General features: G+C 41.3%; 1 protein-coding gene across 1 annotated transcript in view; it reads right to left on the minus strand.

Annotated features, from left to right (window-relative positions):
* Positions 1-21,253, minus strand: part of LOC147308570 (protein unc-13 homolog A-like) — a 33,162-nt gene that overhangs the window by 10,792 nt on the left and 1,117 nt on the right. The window contains exons 2-28 of the mRNA XM_086272383.1: positions 17,854-17,883; positions 17,552-17,651; positions 15,189-15,306; positions 14,975-15,098; positions 14,239-14,309; positions 14,014-14,068; positions 13,589-13,618; positions 12,131-12,344; positions 9,713-10,801; positions 9,456-9,558; positions 8,148-8,191; positions 7,090-7,168; positions 6,642-6,647; positions 6,470-6,544; positions 6,142-6,361; positions 5,249-5,476; positions 4,918-5,059; positions 4,538-4,707; positions 4,253-4,368; positions 3,565-3,728; positions 3,208-3,361; positions 1,975-2,043; positions 1,653-1,742; positions 1,205-1,339; positions 993-1,120; positions 274-359; positions 48-174 (exon numbers count right to left, since the gene is read on the minus strand). Of these exons, the coding sequence (XP_086128509.1) occupies positions 48-174; positions 274-359; positions 993-1,120; positions 1,205-1,339; positions 1,653-1,742; positions 1,975-2,043; positions 3,208-3,361; positions 3,565-3,728; positions 4,253-4,368; positions 4,538-4,707; positions 4,918-5,059; positions 5,249-5,476; positions 6,142-6,361; positions 6,470-6,544; positions 6,642-6,647; positions 7,090-7,168; positions 8,148-8,191; positions 9,456-9,558; positions 9,713-10,801; positions 12,131-12,344; positions 13,589-13,618; positions 14,014-14,068; positions 14,239-14,309; positions 14,975-15,098; positions 15,189-15,306; positions 17,552-17,651; positions 17,854-17,883 (3,967 nt within the window). The remainder of the gene's footprint in view (positions 1-47; positions 175-273; positions 360-992; positions 1,121-1,204; positions 1,340-1,652; positions 1,743-1,974; positions 2,044-3,207; positions 3,362-3,564; positions 3,729-4,252; positions 4,369-4,537; positions 4,708-4,917; positions 5,060-5,248; positions 5,477-6,141; positions 6,362-6,469; positions 6,545-6,641; positions 6,648-7,089; positions 7,169-8,147; positions 8,192-9,455; positions 9,559-9,712; positions 10,802-12,130; positions 12,345-13,588; positions 13,619-14,013; positions 14,069-14,238; positions 14,310-14,974; positions 15,099-15,188; positions 15,307-17,551; positions 17,652-17,853; positions 17,884-21,253) is intronic.

Here is a 21,253-nt window from a genome sequence, read left to right on the forward strand (position 1 = left end):
GGTAAATGTTTCAGGAAAAGCATGCGGTGCTATAGAAAAATACTCACGCTGGATATTCAGGTACGTGCTTCTGGAAAGTGGTAAGTTCTTTGCAGTACTCATTATAGAGCCACTTCACCTTGAAGTGCAAATTCATATAATCTGCACTTTTGCACAGGCGTTGCTTCTCATGCTCTGAATATCAAAGTGGAAGAACAGGTGAGGAAAATTACACGCAAAAATTCCAAAATAAAAAAAGCCCATCACTCCCATCTCATCACCCTGAACACTTACCCTCCATAGCGTACTTCATATCTTGTGCAAACATGTTCCACATGACTTCAGCGCTGATCTTGCCCACATTGAGTTCCTGGGGAAACCTGAAGGAGACATCACAGTGCTCAGGACTAAATCCAGCTCCATATTCAGTAATGGTGCTGTATTATTTAACAAGACAGCCCAGGCTCTTTCTTGTGTAACTCCATCAGTGCTTTCACAGCATGTTTTCAGCTGCCAGCAGAGAGAAATCCACCACAGAGAGAATATGAAATTATCAAGATACTATTATTCTCAGTTTTCTTCCTCCAAAAAAAGCTATGAGTTTATTTAAATTTGTACTAAAATATTAAAAATACACAACCAGCAAAGCTGCAGGAGTTATTTTATGAACATAAACTAAGGGACTGCTGCAAGCACAGTTACATAATACAGTTGATACTGTTTGATTTCCTAGACATTGTGCCCTCTTTGGATTTTGTGCTGAAAGGATGCTATTTGTGTCTCATAACAACTTCTGTTTCCCTTTTTGTTCCTTTTTTGTTCCATCACACCCACCACCCATTAAATAATAAAGCCTTTCATAGACTAGTCAGTCCTTACAAGAATCTTTGGACTCAGACGAAAAGAATTATGCATCGTGTAGACTGCCTTTCATAGACTAGCCTTGATATTTCAGCATTGCCTGTGTATAATAACTACGTAGAGTCAGACAAATCTTATAAGCACACACTCACTGATTAAGGCAAGGAGTGTACGAGTTTTTGTCCTCCTCTATGATGGACACAATAAGGGTGATGAGTTTCGACCAGAAGTCCAGGTTTTTGACGCTGGGACCCTGCTCATCTGGAGGGACAGCTTTTGACTGAAATGAGAAAGGTTTCTTTCACTGTAAAGGCCCTAAAACTGCAACAGCAGCATCTGTACACAAAAACAGAGGCACACTCACAGGGTCTGTCTGATATTCCCTGTTGTAGAGGTCATGGCAGTTGTTGAAAATGTATTCGTAGGTGGAGTTGAGACAGGCTTTTACACAATCCTTAACCACCTGACTTGCCCTTGGGGGACTCTGCAGCTCCTGGACCTGAAAACAAATATTAAAGAGCATATTGCTGAACTGAAAAGACCTCAAAGCATTTACCAGGCACACACAGCGTCATCAGGAGGGTTTTCTCACTGGGAATTTAACCGTAAACTCACTGAGCTGCATAAATGGCACCCGTGTACAGTAGCAGCCACACAAAAATGATCACACGCACACATATTACAGTGCTTCATGCTAATAGCTGATTCTCAGTTTGTGCCACAGGCTGCTTCTAGAAAGTACTGACATTTTTCTAATGTGTTTAGAAGGAAAAAAAGAGAAAAGAAGAAAGAAAAGAAAAGAAAATTCTTACCTTCATCCTAAAAAAAGTGATACTAGTCAAAAGGTCAACAGTAGACTTGAGGTCTTGCAGTCTTTCGGGACTGCTGGCAGGGAAGTTATTCTGAAAACGCAAACAGAACTAATTAAAAAATATAACTTATATAATGTTATATATAATATTATGTCGAAGTAGCTTAAAAGCATGCTATTTCTTATTTAAACGATGCATGCACTCAGAAAATCAGGAGCAAGAGACTGACAAACAGGGACACTTGTGATACTATGTAAGCTGCGTGTAATTAAGAATGAAATTGTTTAGCACATTTTCTAAAAGAAATAAGAGAAGTAATTACCCGATACATGGACAAGTCAATTCTCAGGGAGTTGTGCAGCTGATCCAGCAGTTTGACAAACCTCTCCTTCTACAAAGGAAAAGATGCAGAAAAAAAATGAAAGAACGTAACACGACTGGAGGATTATTTGCAACCATTTGACTAAACAAAGTTAAGATGGATCTGATGACATTCAGCTCATTACAAGTTTAACAAAGTAGGCAGCGACACATTTAACGTCCTTTTTTAGGGTGTTTAAGCGAGATGCTATCTTATTTCTCATAGGATTTTAAAATTATCATATAATTCCTCTTACACTATACACTCACTGGCCACTTTGTTAGGTACACCTGTTCAATTGCCTGTTAACCCAAATATCTAATCAGCCAATACTACTGGGATTTTCCCACACAACCATCTCCAGGGTGTACAGAGAATGGTATAAAAGCAGTTTTCCGGATGAAAACACCTTACTGATCCCAGAAGTTGGAGGGGAATGAGCAGCCCGCTTTGAGTTGATAGGAAGGCCACAGTGACTCAAATAAACAAATGTTCCACAGAAAAGCATGTCTGAAAACACAACATGTTGAGCCTCGAAGCAGATGGGCTGCGGCAGCAGAAGATCACATCGGGTGGCTCTCCTGTCAGCTACGAACAGGAAACTGAAACTACAGTTCACACAAACTCACCAAAATTGGACAATCAGAGGCTGAAAAAACACTGTCTGGTCTGATGAGACCTTATTTCTGCTGCAACATTCAGATGGTAGTGTCAGAATTTGGTGTAAACAACATGAAAGCATGGATCCAACCTGCCTTTATCAACGGTTCGGGCTGTTGGTGGAGGTGTAATGGTGTGGGTGACATTCTCTTGGTACACTCTGGCGTCCTCCTGCCAACTGAATTTCATTTAAACACCACAGCCTATCCAAGTACTGTTGCTCAGCATAACTATCCTTTTCTAACTGCGCACCGTGTCGCAAAGCTCAGATCATCTCAAACTGGTTTCTTAACATGATAATGAGTTCTCTGCACTCAGATGGCTTCCACAGTCAACAGATAGCATCATTATTATGTATGGACCAAAATCTCTGAGGAATGTTGCCAGTACACTGCTGAATTTGTGCCATGACAAATTAAAGCAGTTCCGAAGGCAGAACGATATCAAAACTGGTGCTAGCAAGGTGTACCTAATAAATTGTCCCATGTGCGTATAGTCACATATAAGAAAGGACAAACTCTTTCAGGGACTCACTCCAAAGTTTGATGCAGCAAATCTGTCTGAGGCTGAAACATTGTTGGAGGACTGGGTAGTGTGGGCGTAGTAAGCATTGATGTTGGCAAGTAGTGTGCTCATCACGGCTGGCACTCCTGGGCACATGTACTTCGATGACAAGCAGGCAAAGTGGCTGTGGGGTGGATGTGGCAAAAAGGCAAAGATTTAGTACATTTACTTCTCATCTCATATTCCTGCATTGCACGGTAAGAAAATACACTGTGTGGTCAAGATTTAGATGCACTGTGTGCTTCATGAAACCATTTATTAGCACGTCAGCACTTCACGTTTCAAACATTTACATTTGGCTCTCGTGGATCTGTTTGGGATACTAACGTCATGGCCTGGTAGATGGACTCCACTCCGTATCTCATGGCAAACTCATCAACGATCTCCTGAGCCGTTTCATCAAAGTACACCTTCCAGGCATCATCTCCTTTGGCGTCAGGAATCTTTACCACACCGCCGTTTTGCTCCTCAGTTGTGTACTGGAACAAATGCTGAACACATACAAAGAGGAAGTAAGGGCGATTTTATGTACTAAGCTATAAAAATGTTTACATTATCACTGGCAGTTAAATAGCAATTAGCAGGATAAAATGATAGTATTAGACCTAAATGTGCCCATTTATGTCTGTGTAAACTGACTGGATCTGATATAATAAATAATTAAAATATTCCAAAAAGACCTCCTAAGACCTGAACTCTTCCACGGCATGCATTTTTAATTTCTCTTTGATATTTGGTCATATTGGGGCCCAATGAATGTAAAAACAAAGAATTACCAGATTTTTTTTTTAACCTTATTTTTGTTTTTAAGAAAAATAAGAGCCACATATGAGGATATTCGTTTAAAATTTTGATAGAACAGTAGCAGTATAATGTCCTCGTAAGTGGATATCAGGCCCTTGTAGAGCAAAATTGAGTATTTTGGTCTAAATAACCCAAAATGTGATGTCTGCATATGTGGACGCCAGGTCCTAGGAGGTTAAAGGATTTCCACCACATGTTTGTGCAGACTGACCTCATGCAGACAGGTGTACTGGACATGGTAAGGAGCCACCGTCTCCTCTCCTTTGATCTCCACACTTATGTGCATCCGAATTGCTCCAGACACAGCAGACTTATCTGTTCTCTTGTCTGTCACGAGAAAGCAAGAAATGTCCCCTTAGTTGGCTAAAATTTCTCCTATCTACAACAGACAAGCACTTCAATTATCTGTTATTTCTTACTGACTTGTTGATCTTCTCATTCATCTCTAACACACTATCCCCTTTTCAGCCTCTTCTCCTGTCCCACAAAAACTCACCTAGGTTGTACCAGACGTCCATCTCCCCGCTCAGAGTGCGGACTTCGATGATGGTTTGACCCAGGAAGTCATCGCTCTCACGTTTGAACCTCTGTTTCACACGAGACTTGATGTCATCGTCTTCATCCCACACACGGACCTTGATGCGGTCAGATGAGTTGTGGCATTCACTGGATGAAGAAGGGGGACAAACGGGTGGAAAACATAAAAAGTTGACAACTGTAATACAGAAAGGGTGGGGGAAATTAGTCCAAATAAACTACAACTACTGCGTGGGCCTTAGACATAAAAACAAACCATAAAAATTTAATTTTCAACAACTTTTAATAAGATATCATTTGCATTTGAAACTTTTATGATAGGCTTTCTAGTGAACTCACAAGTGGAAGCTCTCTTCCCACACAGGGTTGAGGTTACCATAGATGGTCTTTGTCCTCTTCTTGGTTTTTCCAACTTGAACAGTTACATAAGGGTCGCTGGAGCCTGTTTTGTCTTTAGCCTGAAGGCCCTGGGCACACGCCACTGAGCAAGAGGCGAGAGACAAAGGTAAATGTATAAAAACATCTTTTCAACTCTCTTACAAAAGAAAGAAAAAGAGAAAACAGCTTCTGAAAATAAAAATCAAACTTGCATCTATGGGCTTTACATCTCCAAACATGTATCCTTCAACAATTATTTCAGGTAAATATATAAATGTATATTCAATTGTACCTGTGATGCTGATTTTAGCTGACCATTTGGAGGTCCCATCAAGCACACTTTGCTTGATCTGTTTCATTTGCATGCCATGCGTTGCTTTGTCGAGGGCAAACACTTCCTGGATTAGCTCAAAGATCTCTGGCTTATTCCTCTCTCTGATCTTCATGCGATCCTTTAGGACCATGATGATGTTCTGGGTCCGGTCCTCTGCGCCATGCTTGGAGCTCTTCTCTGCAGCTCCTGAATAGACAGGAAAAAAAATGAATGAAGGGATGCACAACGAATAGCTGATAGTGGGAATATGTTGGGAAGGGAATATATCTGAGTCACTGCAATATATTTCCTTAAAACTGGGCACCAAGTTAAGATAGCATCAGATCAATTTAGAAAGACATTTCTTGGCCAGGAGTCAAACCCCTAAATTCCCTCAAACAATGACAGAGACTGACTCCACTTAACCATTGATCTACTCGGGAAAAACAAGATAGTCAAGTAACTGTAAAAAGATCAACAAATGTTTCCAGGATCAAGATCTTATAAGAATCTTTGGACTCAGAAGAAATGAATTATGCATCGCCTAGACTGACTCTAAGATGAGGATGGGAACTGGATAAGTCACTCTTTGTGAAACTAAATTAGACAAAGCAGTATGGATGCAAAGCCTATGGGGAGAAGGGAGAGCGAAAAAGGGCAGGGGTATGACAGCACATTACTCAGGAGATAAATTGGAAAGGAAGAGGGAGGAGAATGTGAGAGTGGACAGAGGACAAGAATAATGGGATGTCAATCGGGCAGAAGGATACACAGGAGGAGCTAAAACAGTTTGGGTGTGTGCAGATGCGCAATAGAAAGATGTGTATGTTTTATGCCTGTCCGCACGAGTGCCAAAATCTGTGTGGCCTTACTCTGCAGACAGTCGGCATTCAGCAGATCCTGGCACTTTTCGTGGCATTTGACACCGCACTCTGAGCAGCGCATGCCTTGACGTGCGATGCCCCAGAGTAGTCCCTCACATTCATAGCAATAGGTGGGAGTGGTGGCTGTCCACACCTCAAAGTTGTGTGGTGTAGTGGAGGAGATGGGGTAGATCAGAGCCTGCAGGGTCTTTTTATAAACATGAATCTTCTGCAAGTGCCACACAGAAAAGAAACATATGTTTAAGTCCAGCTATTTATTAAATTCTGAAGGTCCTGAAAAAAAAACTGACAAAGAAACATGTGGAGGAAAACCCACCAGCTCCTCATTGCCGAGAGTAGTGGAGGCCATGGCTGAGGTGATTCCAGCTTTACGTGAATTCTGCACCAGAGACTGAGGAGGAGACGGCAAACAAAAAAAATGTTTTCAAGTGTGGAGCAACTGCATAGATCCTAATATTTGATTTCTTTGATGAATAAAATACACTTACCATCGCCTAAAGATATCAGGCAATGATTAAACACAGGAGCAGAGTGGAAGGAGACAAAAACAGATGTGAGCAAAGTTAGGGATATTAAAACAGTGAGCTATCAGAATCTAAATGATCTGTGTGTGTACAAGTATGTTTCCTGAACTCTTATTTACTGCTATGCAGCATTTATCAGCAAACAAAGCACAGCAATCAAACTGGCTACAGGTGGAGTAAATTTACTTTTGATTATAAAAACAGGTGAACTAGAAAAGTAGAAGTTCAATCATGCATAAGGTAAGAGGAAGAAAAACTAACTACAACGCAAAATAAAAGACAGTAAATCAATGACAGAGGAAAGATCGTAGACAGAAATCAATTGTGTCTACACAAAAAGGATTCTTAGTGTGGGGTTTATTACATGTGTGTGTCCGCGTGTTTGTGCACGTGTGTGTGTTAATGTTCTCACCAGATCTCTGACTAGAGGAATGGCTTTTCTCTTGCGAAGGTCGGGCATGCTGTCAATACTGTATAGTGCACCTCCCATTCTGTAAGTTGAACAATAAACAGTAAAATATTTATGCATATACTCATCAGTATTTATATTTTTATAATCAAAATGCTTTACTATAAACTTGAGATTTGGAACAAAGAGGGTGATGGATTTATCTCAGTCCTTTTTAATGCTCAGTCAAGGACTTCTCAAGGACTTGATTGGGGAGTTTAATTACAGCGGCTGCTTTGTATAAAATAGTGGGCATGACACTCCACACACCTAGCATTAACTGCTGGGTTTCTATTTGGCTAACGTAGCATTTCTTCAGCATGAAGCTTCAGTTGAGCTCTGACGTCTCCCTCATCTACAAACGACCTGCCAGCCAAGTCGGGGCACCCCAGAGCTGTTCAGTGCTGACTGGCTTAATGCCACAAGCTGAACGAGCCTCGATAAAACAGAACGAAACATTTCTGGGCTAAAAAAAAAGGATTGTCAAGCTAAAACACTAAAGGATTCTTTCACCAATGAACTGAGGATAACTTTAATTGTACTTGAGGTGCATACTTCCCAAGTAATTAAATGGAATTTTAATGTACTTTACTTGAAATGACAAAATAATTACCTACAAATACTTAAAGGGTAAATTTACTAGAATAACAGGGCTAACACATCAGGAAACAAAGAAACAATTATATTGTGAGTACATTTAAGTAGTGTGTAAGAAAATTTACAGGAAAAGAGATAAATTATTCTGTTAGTAATTTTTATTACTGCATAAATTTTTGGTAATTTTGTGGAAAAATAAACAATATTTGCCAATGTACTGTACATTTCAGGGTTCAGACAGTGTTAATGTTATGGAGTGGCTTCACTTTAATGTCTAGGTATTTCAAAGGAAACAGTTATTACCTGTAAAAAGTTATATAATATTTCAAATTTCTCATGTACTTTGTAAAATTGCTGATATATTATTTGACCTAACTGAAACACTGTCTGATGTAATGTCATGTAAGAGAACATAAACGACTCACCCTCCTTTACCAAACCACAGCGAGTTGGACGTCTCTCCTCGAGCCTGAGAGAGAAAGAGGAGGAATGTCAAAGAAGAAAAAAGACATCTGAAGTTTGTCCCTACAGGGTTTTCTTTTCCTTTAATATGCTGCATGAATACAGCTGCATCACCATAATGAAAGTTATCTGATTATGAAAGTGCTCAATTAAACTCTTCACATTTAAACCCCATCCCATTTTGAATTATTGTATCACTGTTTGAAGGAGGGCGGGTCAGAGAAATTACAGAGTTAGTGTGCTCTTTGTACAGCTGTGAAACAAAGATAATGGCGTTTACAAAGGCATTTACTCTATAGGCAGCAGAATTTAGAACCAAAAGAACCACTTAGTCAGTAAATTACTATGGATTATGGAGCTATGCAAAGTACTCTTATTTATGTAAACGTTCAATTCAAAGGTGTTTCTGGAAAGCCAATTAATTTATGTCACATATGCAAACTGCTCAGCTCTTGAAAGATACAACTAAAAAAGGTCAAATTGTTGTGAAAAATGAATGAACGAAGCGAAGGTGTCTGTTTATATAGATATGCAGCAGGACGCATTTCCTTCTGTCTTTCAAGCAACACGTTCAGGCTGTACCTACCTGTCAGCATGCTCCAATGATGGCCGAGCAAAGTGCATGTGAGTGTCACTATGGCAATGACATGAAACTGGAAAGAAAACAAAGCGGGTTGGCACAAACAAACAAAAAAAATCAAAATAAAGAGAGGGGAAGGAAGCCAAATGTACAAAAACATAATGCAACACACATCAAAATAAACATTGAAGCAAGTGATTGTTTCTCTGCACAACTGAATTCAAACGCAATGAACAGCAACATAATATATAAATAAAATATGCAAGTGAAAACCGACCAAGCAAAACTTAATGTATCTGGCTAGGCCATGCAGTTCTTGTCAAGCAGTGGTGTGGAGCTGCACCCAGGCTAAAATATGAAGTTTGCTCCCTGCCAAGTATTTTTATTTTTAAGGAAGCCAAAAAGGTATCAATTATAGAATATGAAACACATTAAGTCTGCATAAAACACTATCAAAACAGAACTCAAGAAGTTAGTGTATGTACCCTGCCTCTGCACATAAATAATGGATAGCGCATACATATTTCAGAGACCTGGTAGACACTTTAGAGTCCCTGGAACTGAGGTGTATTTTTGATATCACTGGGTGGAGCTGAATCAGGCACACAGCTCAGATGAGTGGACTGTTGCAGTGAGGCTGGAAGGGTGTGGCTCGGTCAGAGCTGAGACTGGGAGTAAATGGTGCACTTACCTCCCGGAGTTGTTCTAAGACCTTGTTGTAGAGTCTGTGCCAGTTCTCTTTGGCTCTAACTGCTGGATCAACTGGCTCTTTGGGCTCCTCTGTTACTGGAGGACTAAAAGAAAAAACAACAACATTTTTTGACTTTTTTCAGCTGAAGAAAAGTTGTTTTCAGCTGAAAAGATCTTTGTGAAAACAACTTTTCAGCTCTGATTTTTTTTTGTTGATTCAGTGAATTGATCTTATTTCCATTCAACCTTCAATCCTACCTCTCAGGTGGCATCTCTTTTTCCTCATCTGGGGTCACGGGTCTGCTTTCTTCAAAATTCTCCTCTTTCTGCTCAATGGGAATCATCTCTTCATTCTGTGCGGGAGGGGTTCTGGCCTCCTTCTCCAGCATTGTTTCCTGCTCTAGCCATGGTTCCTCCTCAACCATGGGAGCCTGGTCTTCAAATGACATTGACTGGGTCGCCAGATCATTGAGATTAGATGGGGTTTGCTCAGATGAAGGGCCCATTGCTTTGGAAGGGGGCTGGGATGCAGCAGGGGCTGAGTTAGCCAAAGTGGCTGGGTGAGATGGAGGGACAGAGTTAGCTGCAGCAGAATGGTTTTGCTGAGATACAGCTGAAGGTGAAGGGTGAGACTGAGCTGGCTGGGCTGTGGGGACAGAAGACAGGAAACTGGAAGCCAATCCTGTGACAGCAGCTGTTAGAGGTTTGGCCATGGAGAAGAAGGACGTGGCAGAAGGAGCTGGCTGCGGCTGGGGTTGTGTTTGGGTCTGGGGTTGTTTGGGCGGTTGGGCTGTTTGTTGACCAGAAGGGGACTGTGTTGTTGGTGCCATACCAGCAGAATGAGCCTGGTTGGACTGGTTAGAGGGTTGAGCAGGAGGCTGCTGTTGGTGCAGGGAGTTTTGCTTCTCTAGAGGGGGCCTGGAGTTGGGTACATCAAGTGCTGGAGGGGCAGTTGAGGTTGGAGTGGGAGTGAAGGGAGGTTCCATGTCCTCACTGAGGGTCCCATCCAAATTGTACAAATCCTCATCATCATACATCATCTCCTCATCCTCATAGAGGCCTTCCTCTTCTCCTTCATATAACAGTCCTCCGTCATCCTCCTCATACAGAGCAGCCTCTTCTCCTCCATCTTTGCTGTAGCCACCTTCATCGCTGTACGCCCCCTGAGTCTCATCAGGGTCCCAGTCTGGAGAGCCTTTACTATAGCTAACGGAGGAGTGACAGGAATGGTAGGAGTCATTCTCATCGTAAAGGTCCCTCTCCCCGTACTCACCACCGTAGTCTTCCTCGCTCAGCTGACTGCTGCACCGGCTGAGCTCTGCAGATGATGCATAGCTCCCAGTGGGACTGGAGGGAGGAGAAGAGAAGAGAAGAGAAGAGAAGAGAAGAGAAGAGAAGAGAAGAGAAGAGAAGAGAAGAGAAGAGAAGAGAAGAGAAGAGAAGAGAAGAGAAGAGAAGAGAAGAGAAAAATATAAAAATGCAAGACAGCATTGCCTGGAGAGTACCCAAGGTACTAAGAAAAGGTTGACAGTTTTATAATAAACATACATACACTATAATTTATGCTATTATTACATGTATATTAGTGAGTATCTAGGCATATGTAGAATAAATGGTTTACCATCCCTCTATGAACTATTATCTTAAAAATGCTTATAGAGCACTATATTAGAGCCCTTTATGGCTGATACACTGCTAGACAGCTCAACAAAATACCTTTTCTACATGTCTTGAGGCCGCCTGAAATAATGCTGATGGCTAATCAATGAAAAGCACCAGGGATACAAGAGTACCAGACAAGTAGCAAGAAATAGAGCAGAACAGAAAGGTATGAGGCCCCGAGAAAGCTGACCAAGGAAAAATGAAAAAAGCATCAAGAAATGCAACAAATGGGGAAAACTTATTCATGCTATTTGATGAATGGGGTTATTAAAAACAAAATAGAGGCACAGAGAAGAAAAAGGATGAATGAGGGAGAGGCAGACGGTGAAGAGAGGAGGGATGGTGAGCACGGTGACAAAACAAAAGTGCAGAGAGGGAGCGAGTGCAGAGAGCTGAGAGGAAGAGATGAAGAAGGATGTGCGGGGATGTGAGGAGGTTGCCCTGTCCAATACACTCACAGAGACAGCTAATCTTATGTGCAGTATTGACCATGAGATTGCCACCTGAATAATTCATAAAGCAGAGTGTGGATGAATGTATATTTTCATTCTAACTCTGTGGAAGATATGTAAATGTTGAGAGGTCTAACAGTGTTGTAAACAACTCTGAAACAGATGCAGCTTTTTGTCTGAAAAAACCAATGAAAGGCTTGCATGTGCACCAAAGACACTGAACATTTTCATTAACTGTACTGAGTCATTAACAGGACTTTCTGACTTGTCACAGCAGGAAAAACACAGGCGGACATGAATTAATGAATGATTCATGAATGATTCATGGCTGATTTCCACTTAGGTGCCAGGTATTGTTCATGCAGGCCATTATCATATTGTCGTGGCTTATTGAGGCACCTGGAAAAATACTTTTTTTTTTAATATCCCCTGTGTCTTTTCTTACTATAGAAGATCAAAACGTCTGCGACAAAATTGGTTATAGCTGAACTAAACATCACATCTAATCTGCCAGCCATGGTACTGTTGGGACAGACACGCCTACACCAAAGCAGAAACACACCTGACAGTCCTCTGATGGTGGTAGTCGAGGTCATGGCTGTTGCCAGAGCGAGGGTAAGAGAAGCTTCTGGAGTTGCGGTGCTGGTGGCTGATAGGATACTGGTGGACAGAGGCGTTGGGTTGGGATGTGCTGTAGTAGGGAGGGGGGATGCTGTTACTGGTTTCACTGCGGTAGTCGCTGTCTCTGTCGTCCACAGCACTATCTGGGTCTTCATCTACAGAGGAGCACACACATTCATAGCAAGAAAAAAAAAACTTCACAATTTGCTATAGCCGGAAGAAGAAATTCAGAATAATTTACCATGAAAATAATGACACTGGCACTAAACCAATTTTTTACACTATGGTAATTACAGATAATAAAGATGAGCCGCTGAACCCCAGCTACACCCATAAACTGCAGGCCATTCAAAGTGAAGTGAAACATGAAGCACACGACGAATATCAGCATGTTCCCTCTCACCCTCCCGTCATAGCCGAATGTAAATCTATGCCGCTTGCTGAGGGGACGCTTTACTTTTCTGTGGTGTCCATAGATTGGATTAGATTAAAAATCCCAGAGGGAAGTGATGACCGACTTGAACAGTGCTGAAGCAGTCGAAAGAGAAACCAGCTATCTATTAATCATTCATCATTATCCATCATCTTTTGCACTCTGAAAGCCACTGATGGAGGCAGCCGCTGCACCGCTCGCACCTTCATCTTCATCCGCCTGGGCATGTAAAAACACTAATTAAAGGCATCAAACTTCATGTCCCCCACGTGTGCCCCCCGTCTCTCTCTCTCTTTGCCTGTTTCTCCCCTCTCCATCAGCTCAGCATCCATCATCACACCCCACTCCCTGCTTTTTCCTTTTTTTAAAATCTGAGTGAAGAGAGATGAATCGCTGCAGTTGTGTGGGTGAGTCTGAAAGGCACTTATATAACACCATCTGCTAATCACAGTGAGAGAGAAAGCGATAGTCAGGAAGGAAGCGAGACAAAGGAGACTTTTTGTGTAGATTTGAATGTCCGGACAATGAGATGCTGATTTTTTTTTCTTTCAATCACTGTATAAAATAAATAAATAAAACAGTAACTAATGTTAAAAGTTTAGTTCATCGAAATTACTTGAAATAATATGTAAACTTTGTCATTGAAGTCATTTTTGTTTACCAGCATGGCAGTAAACAAAGGTCTGTTTATTACCTGCAGTAACAAGTAACACTGCTACTGGAAGTAGATATTTGTTTGTACTGCTGTGACTACCACATATGGAATTTAATATAGCCTCACAGCTTTCAGAGGTGGCTGAAATCACAATCACTCCAACACAGTTCACCCGATATACAACTACACGAAAACGACCTCAAATTGAAGCTCAAAGTCAGCGCTCCATTGATCATATTGCTTGATTTCAAATCTAATGATGGATTGCAGAGTCAAAGCAATTTAGAAAGTGTGAGTGTATGTACACTTACTTTGTTGGTCTCCCCACAGACTCCAGTTACCTGCAGGGAAACAGGAGGATGTCAGTATTGATTATGAATTATACCGGTGTTAAAACGTAAACATGATTCCGTGCCATTAAACACTTCAAATTTCCAAGATGGAGGTGGTGAATGGAAAGCCTTTCCAGACAGCTGGCTCAGCAAGCCTTGCAGACGGAGTTAATGGTCGAAACACAGAGGATTCTGGAGGAGCTCGCCTCTGGATATCTAACGCTATCGATCTCTTTACAGTGCAGATATCCGGGCCCTTTTCCCCATCTTATGCTCAACAACCCTCGTGTGGTTATATGCACCATGCACATGCTGATCTTAAACTAATTACATCTCTGAAGCTAGACACATAATTCTCCTGTTAAGCACAAACTGATTTGTAAAAACAGCGACGGGTTACTTACAGCACTGGGTTCCTGGCACACGCAGAGGGCGTTCCTGTTCCTCCTGGTATGAATACTGGAGCCGAGACCGTGAGGATAATTGAAAAATAATGAAACAGAAGTGGAGAAAATGTTGGATTTCATCTCGTAAACTGAAAAATATTCCCCCAATTAATCATGTTGGCTTGTTCCTAAAAAGTACGGATGTGCCGTAGGGATATTAAATCAAACTGGGTAACAGCTTACATCTTGGTCCCTCATGGCATTGAGCTGCTCCAGTTTTTTGGCCCAGTACCGTGCTTCATCCTCTGGGATATCTGCAAACAACCAGTGAGAAAGGCTCACTTACAAACACAGCAAAAACAGAGCTTCTCCTAAATAAGCACTTAAAATAGTTTTTCACAGGACTGTCTGCATAAGAACTGTTTTGTTCTATGTCACAAATGAAAGGCGACCCAAATGAAGACAAAGTATTGTATAACAAGCCATCCGTAAATATTATTGAGATTGGAAACTTTGGTCTAACTAGGATACAGTGACATTGAAAATTGCCCTCCTCCACTTACAGGTCTAAAGCCAAGTACCTATAAATAGGTCAGGTCCACAAACTGTGGAGTCAGGTGTGCAATATTGACTACAGGAAGGGGAAACAGCATGAAAATGACACCTAATCAATGCTAAGTGGAACACAGCTTGATCACCGAGAAAAGAAGAGCACAAACACTGCCCTCCATGACACACATCTGCACACGACGTCCTCTCAAACATAGAATTGAAAAGTAGGTCAGCTTAATTAATCAGTCAGAAATTATTGGTCCTCATTTATCACTGTTTGCTGTGAAAATGTACCAACAGACATAATTTATTTGCTCCATATCCCCCCGGTTGCCAACAGGATTGATGACTTCCTGTAATTTCAAATTCTCATTTTTTTCCCACCAACTGACAGTTTCTGGTTTTGATGTGAATATTGATTTCTCACCTAGAGGCAGTTCGAAGCGCGTATCGAGTAAAACCAGGTGGAGGGTGGGATCTTTGGTGCCACAGATCTCATTATCAGCCATGATGACCTGAGAGTCCAGCGTGAGCCACTCCCCTGGACCTTCCTGCATTACACAAACATAAAACTGAGTGAAGAGTCCTCAACCACCACTTGACAGCTATTTCTAAAGTTGTGATCGTGGTTAGTGTCAAACCTCATTGGACTGCCGGATGCTGTGAAGTGGAATCCACACAGTGCCAACCATGGTGTCCCAGATTAATCCTTTGTTCCACACCTCTACTGTCAGACCCAGGTCTAGGCGGTTAATTTCACTGTGAAGACAAAGAAAATTCAAGTCCAAAATCCAGACAAAGAGTTTGACTATTGCATGCGTCTATAGACTTTAAGAGTATTAAAGAGACTAATGCTGTACTATTTCATTAGGAACATATGATTAGCTTATAAAATGCAAAACATTGTAACAGATTAAAAAAAAAACCTGTGTTAGTAGATTAAATGGCACAGTTGTGTAACTATAAATTAGGACACTTTCACATTGTTTCACATATCAGTGTCAAATAAAATATTTTTCCTGCGTAACCACTTTTTTAAAGGTATGCCTGATATACTTGAGCATCACACAGATGCTGCTGATTTGCCAGCTGCACACAGATGATGTAAATCTCCTGTTCCACCATATCCCAAAGGTGAAGAGAGACCTAGTGACTGTGCAGGTCACTGAAGGACAGTGAACTCACTGTCATGTTCAAGAAACCAGTTTGAGATGATTTGAGTTTTACAACATTGTGTGTTATCCTGCTGGAAGCAACCATCAGAGGATGGGTATACAATGCTCAGTTGGTACTAACGGACCCAAAACTGTGCTAATAAAATATGCCCCACACCATTGCGCTACTATCATGAGCCTAAACTGAAATTGAGACTATTACAGCACAAGGCAACATTTTTCCAATTTTCTGTTGTCGGGTTTTGACGAGCTTGTGTGAATCAGCTTTTTTCTTTTTAGGATCATTCTCTGCAAACCCTATAGATGCTTGTGTGGGAAAATCCCAGTAGATCAGCAGTTTGTGAAATAGTCACACCAGCCCTTCTGACACCAACAGACCACTTTCATGCCACTTTCACACTTTCAAAGTCTCTTAAGTCACCTTTCTCACCCATTCTCGTGCTCAGTTTGAACATCAGCAGGTCATATTGATCATGTCTACATGCCTCAGTGTATTGAGTTACTGCCATGTGATGGGCTGATTCAATATTTGTGTCAATAAGCAGTTCAGCAGGTGTACTGAATAAAGCAGCCAGTGAGTGTAGGTCTACAATTTATACTTACTATAAGTCTATTTTGCCATGAACACTTAAGAATTTTTAAATTCTAGTGTACTGGATGACTTTTGCTTTGTTTTACATGTAGTTTTACTTAAGTAATGAATCTGAATACTTTCCCCACATTAAACAAACACAAGTAATTACTTTTGGGCTCCGCTATGACAAATTTAAAACATGTTCCTTTGGGATGTGAGCATGAACCATAAAACATTTACAAGACAGCAGGACAGAAAAAAAGAGTGAGAGTGAGGCATAAAAAGGGGGAGGGAGGGTAAGAATGTGATGAAGGCAGTGGAGGAGGTGATTGTATCGCATGCCTGGAGGGAGAAATCGGGAACTTTAATTAAGAAATGGAGGGAGTGGATTTCCCATCTCGGTGGTGACTCCTTTTAAGAAAAGTGCCTGTTTGATTCATGGTGGTGACTGAGGGGGCACAGTCATTTAAAGACGGTTTGAGTGGGGGCATGAGGCGCTCTCTGCAGCCCAAACATTACATAACGCAGCTTCACTGATGCAACCCCAGCACACCACTCAACGCCTCCGACCATCATACAGATGCACAGGACGCCGCAGTAATCCTGCCTGCTGCATCCCACATGCTAAGTGATTCTCACCATTTATCACCCATATGCTGCCACTCTGTCAGTACCACACTGGATCACTCTATATGAAAAATACTCAGTGTTGTGTAATATTTTATTGGCTGAAACCACCAATTACATCCTAAGTAAAATAAGACAAAACAAACTAATTTTAAAGTGAATAAAGATTGTTAAAGCAAGCTGTGAATATGAGGGGTGCTGGGGTGACTATAAAATACAGAGAGGATGAGGAGGAGAGGCTGAAAAAATGAATAACAAGGATTTGTGTTTAGAGGAAATGACAGAGAAGAGGAGAGGAGAGAGGGGCTGGGAAGGAGCCAAGGTTGAGAATAAGGATGAGATGGGCAGAAGTATCGAGGGAGAGCAGATGAAAAAGAGCATGAGGCAGTTGTAGGCAGAGAGGAAGAGATATTTGAAACAATACAGGGATAAAGGGCACTTGGGATGGACTGAAAAACTGGAGAGGGCCGGGGAAAAGCTGAGATTAAAAAAGAAAAACATCATGAAAGCACTCAAGTAGCTGGAGTTGAGAGTGTGATGGGAGGATGGAAAGAGAATGCAGTTAGAGAGAGGAGAGTACAGAAGGAGAAAGAGAGGAAGCTTTGTCAGAAGATGACAAAGGACTCACAACATGAAGTCTTGCTCCCAGCTGGGCAGGTTGCCCCTGACAGCGATGGTTGTGCTCTTCACATTTTGTACTTTTAGAGTCACGTAAGTGTTGAACTTCTCTGTTGAGGAGAAAGGGAAGAAGAAATAGGTGTTTTAAAATGGAAAACAATAAGGTAGTCTCCCTCTCTTCAACTGTATTCCTACACAATAACAGATTTCCTGTCCCTCTATTCTTTGACTTTACAATGTGTGCTCAGTCTTTTTAAAGACTTATATCTCTGCCCCTGCACCTCATGTTACTTCCAGGATCCCAGGTCTTACCTTGGGGTCCATCCAGCTTGGCTTTCTTCACTGTGAAAACACAGAGAGGGACACAGTGACACACAGGAACACCATCTGTTGCCATGCTAATGTGTCTTCTGTTTTTAGCTTTTGCACTGAAATCGGACAACACGGGGATGCTTGCGATGCACAAGAAATGACAGTGTGAGTTTTAGTAAAACACACATAACATGAAATCACAACAAATTACTGCATAAATTAATCGCATTATTAGATTAAGAAAAAAATAGCCTCGCATACTTTCCAATCAGATGGAATTGGTGACGACTGCACAGCAAACATCCACATTTTACACAAATAGCTCAAGTCTTGACTCAGGGAAGCTAAATTTTAATGATCCAGACTTGAACTCGGTGCTTATAAGTTCCAGCCGAGTTGGCAATGAAAAACACGGGTGTCCTGCTGAGTTTCATCAGTGTGGGATACAGAAACGGCAAATACAACGCATCTACATGCTAATACACGGACGGGATAGAGCTCAGATGTCAGTCTCATTTTAGTTCATGGGTTAGAGCAGTAACACTACAGCATATTAACCCATAAAATGCATCCTATTAATTTCAGTTCCTTTTAGTCTGAGAAAGAACACATGCAGAAAACACTTAATGAGCTTTCCAATTACACAACAATGAGCAGCCTCAGACAAATGATATTCTATCAATTTTTTAAAATACATTTAGTAAGTCATTTTTAATTCCTTTCCCATTTAGTTTTACTTTGTTGTTTTTATTTTCACTACTTTTCTGCTCTAAGAATTTTACTTCAGCCTAAAGGGCAGTGCTTTTGTTGCTGAGCTGCAACTCTACAGAATCTGATGCGACAGAAATCAAGCACGACGGTGCTTCTGAGTCATCACGCACCAAGTTAAATCAGTAAGGTGTATTCACTAAAAACACTGTGTTGCCCAATGATAGCTGTGGCTCAGGAGACAGAGCGGGTCGTCTACTAATCAGAAGGATGGTGGTTCTATGCCCAGCTTCTCTAGTCTGCACGTCCAAATACCCTTGGGCAAAATACTGAACCACAAGCTACCCCTGGTGCATCAGTTGGAGTGTGAGTGTTAGGTAAAATGGGCTTGTATATGGTCCTGATACAGGGACTTGCAGGGTGGAAAGGGTTAAACTGAAACCCAAACTAGAATTTTATTAATTGTGTTTATTCAATTTTATTAATTCCCCAGTAGCAGACACAGTGCACATATAAAGCAAGTGATTTAATTATGAAGTCCTTAACATAATGCAGGAGCTCAGTTATATGGCTTGATTGTGGTTTATTGTACGAGCTTTCAAAGGGAACATTTCCATCTTCACCACGTGTGATTTTTCAGTATACAGTTAAAGCCCAGGCTCTCCTCTCTCTCTCTCTCTCTCTCTCTCTGCAGCACCTTTTTACCAGCCCTGACGTAACGCCCATACATTTTTAATGCTCCACTACCCACTCGCTCTCCTCCATGCAGATCCCCACACTACATGTGTGTGCACATGTTAATAAAACGCCTCGCTAGATTATGCAACCAGATCTTTAAAACAAAAACTATTTTAACACCAATTCACAAATTACTTCACAATACTCTCCACAGGCTTGTCCACACAGAAACCAACCACCATAAAATAAAAACTGCTCTGAGTCAGCAGAGCACTTTCATTTATTTATTTTTTTTGTATGTTTCTATTTCTCGCTTCTTTCGTGCCGCACACAAAAACTCAAGTGGCACGCTGTTACATCAGCAGGTGTGTACGCTTGCTCGCACACACCTGCAGCAATGAGAGTAATGTTAAGATCCACCACCATTCTTATTGCTAAACACAAATAAATATCCAAACAATGGGTTATCATATTTGCAATAACATTGATTTTTTTTTTTGTTTTGCCCTGACACTCTGATTCCTTTTGATGTCTGTAAAAGACAACCGAAAATGAAATTTTTGATTCAATGTTACATCTTCACATTGTTTGGGAAGACCCCATCAGAGCCTGCCTCCTGCTGTGTTTTAATGTCAACACTAACACGGCCCTGGAAAAGCAGCAGTATGTAAAAGAAGGATCAATAAAAAGTGAATTGGATTTTCAGTGGCAGAAAGCTAAAGCTTAATGATAGCATGCAACCATAAATCTCTCTGACAGTGAGCGTTATGATGAGAAATACTCTGCAAACAACATTTCATCACAGCTGCACGCCAACTCAGCTGTCACCACAATAAATACATTTTTTATTTATTTATTTATTTATTTTTTGGTATGTATCTCTGATATGCCAGCAGTTTTCATCATGTGAGCTGAGTTCAGCCATCCAGTGACAGAAACGAGGGATGACATGACTCAGACAGACAGTGCTTTATACTGAAGCATCACATATACATGAGATCTGCAGCAGCCCCTGCAGTTGCTGATAGTGTCAGTCCCTGATTTAGTGTCCAAATCGAGAGGACAGGGAGAATAAGTGGACTTCAGAGTACAGTATGTGGGCTATCTGCTGGAAAAGAAGCCAAGTTTTTCAGAGTTAATCTGTATCAGTGTCTGAATTCTGCTTGGTCGGCAGATGCGCCAAAGAAATGCTGCCTATTTGAGAGGCATGAAGTACTGTGGAGGCCAGAAATAGCTCCAGTCAGGTAAGCATGAATGATGTAAGCGGAATAGAAAAAGGGCCCGCTGCCAAGTCTCGTAGACTACAACACTGACAGCCGCAGCCAGTGTTTATGAATGAATAACGCTCAGCGTCTTAATGACACTTGGGACTGACTCAGAGCAGGAACACTCAGTGGGTGGACCCGGTGGGACAAGATGTGGTGGGCTGGCATCCATAATGGGTCTGCCATATCAAAGGTGACTTCACGAACCACTTAACTTCTCTTTTGTCTTTATGCTGCCACTAACACACATTTGACAGCTGCCTAGAGCTCACCTACACTGTATGTCTACACTACAGCCCAACCCTTGATCTGTTTTAGAGGCTGTATTAGTCACAGCTTTAGAGAATTGATATAAAAGTCAATAGTCAAGTAAAAATTACAAATATTCAGTAGTGCACTTGTGCATGTAGGCTCATCTAGGCTTTCTTTAAACGTCACCTTTAAGTTATGTAAAAAGGAGAAAGCAGGTACCCATTAAATTATTATGGAATGACTTTAAACTGAAAGCTTCAGTTTCATTTCATGTTTCATGGCATCTTAAAGACCAGAGCAATGTAGATGAATAATTACAAGACACTGAGAGCCCTGGCTGGAACTTTCTTAGAGGACAACTTGCTATTCAACACCAATTTTGCTTAAATTCCATCTATTGACTACAGTTTTTAAACAGTTTTGGGTTTTTTGAGGTGGCAAGTTTTTGCTGATTCAGCCCCAATCTATCATCAAATTATGCCAAAAACGCACTTGAG

This window comes from Aulonocara sp. 'chitande type north' Nkhata Bay, linkage group LG18 (genome assembly GCF_057382095.1).
Source record: "Aulonocara sp. 'chitande type north' Nkhata Bay isolate Kocher_YH1m ecotype deep benthic linkage group LG18, A_spYH_male_GT1.1, whole genome shotgun sequence".
In the NCBI taxonomy this organism is placed as follows: Eukaryota; Metazoa; Chordata; class Actinopteri; order Cichliformes; family Cichlidae; genus Aulonocara; species Aulonocara sp. 'chitande type north' Nkhata Bay.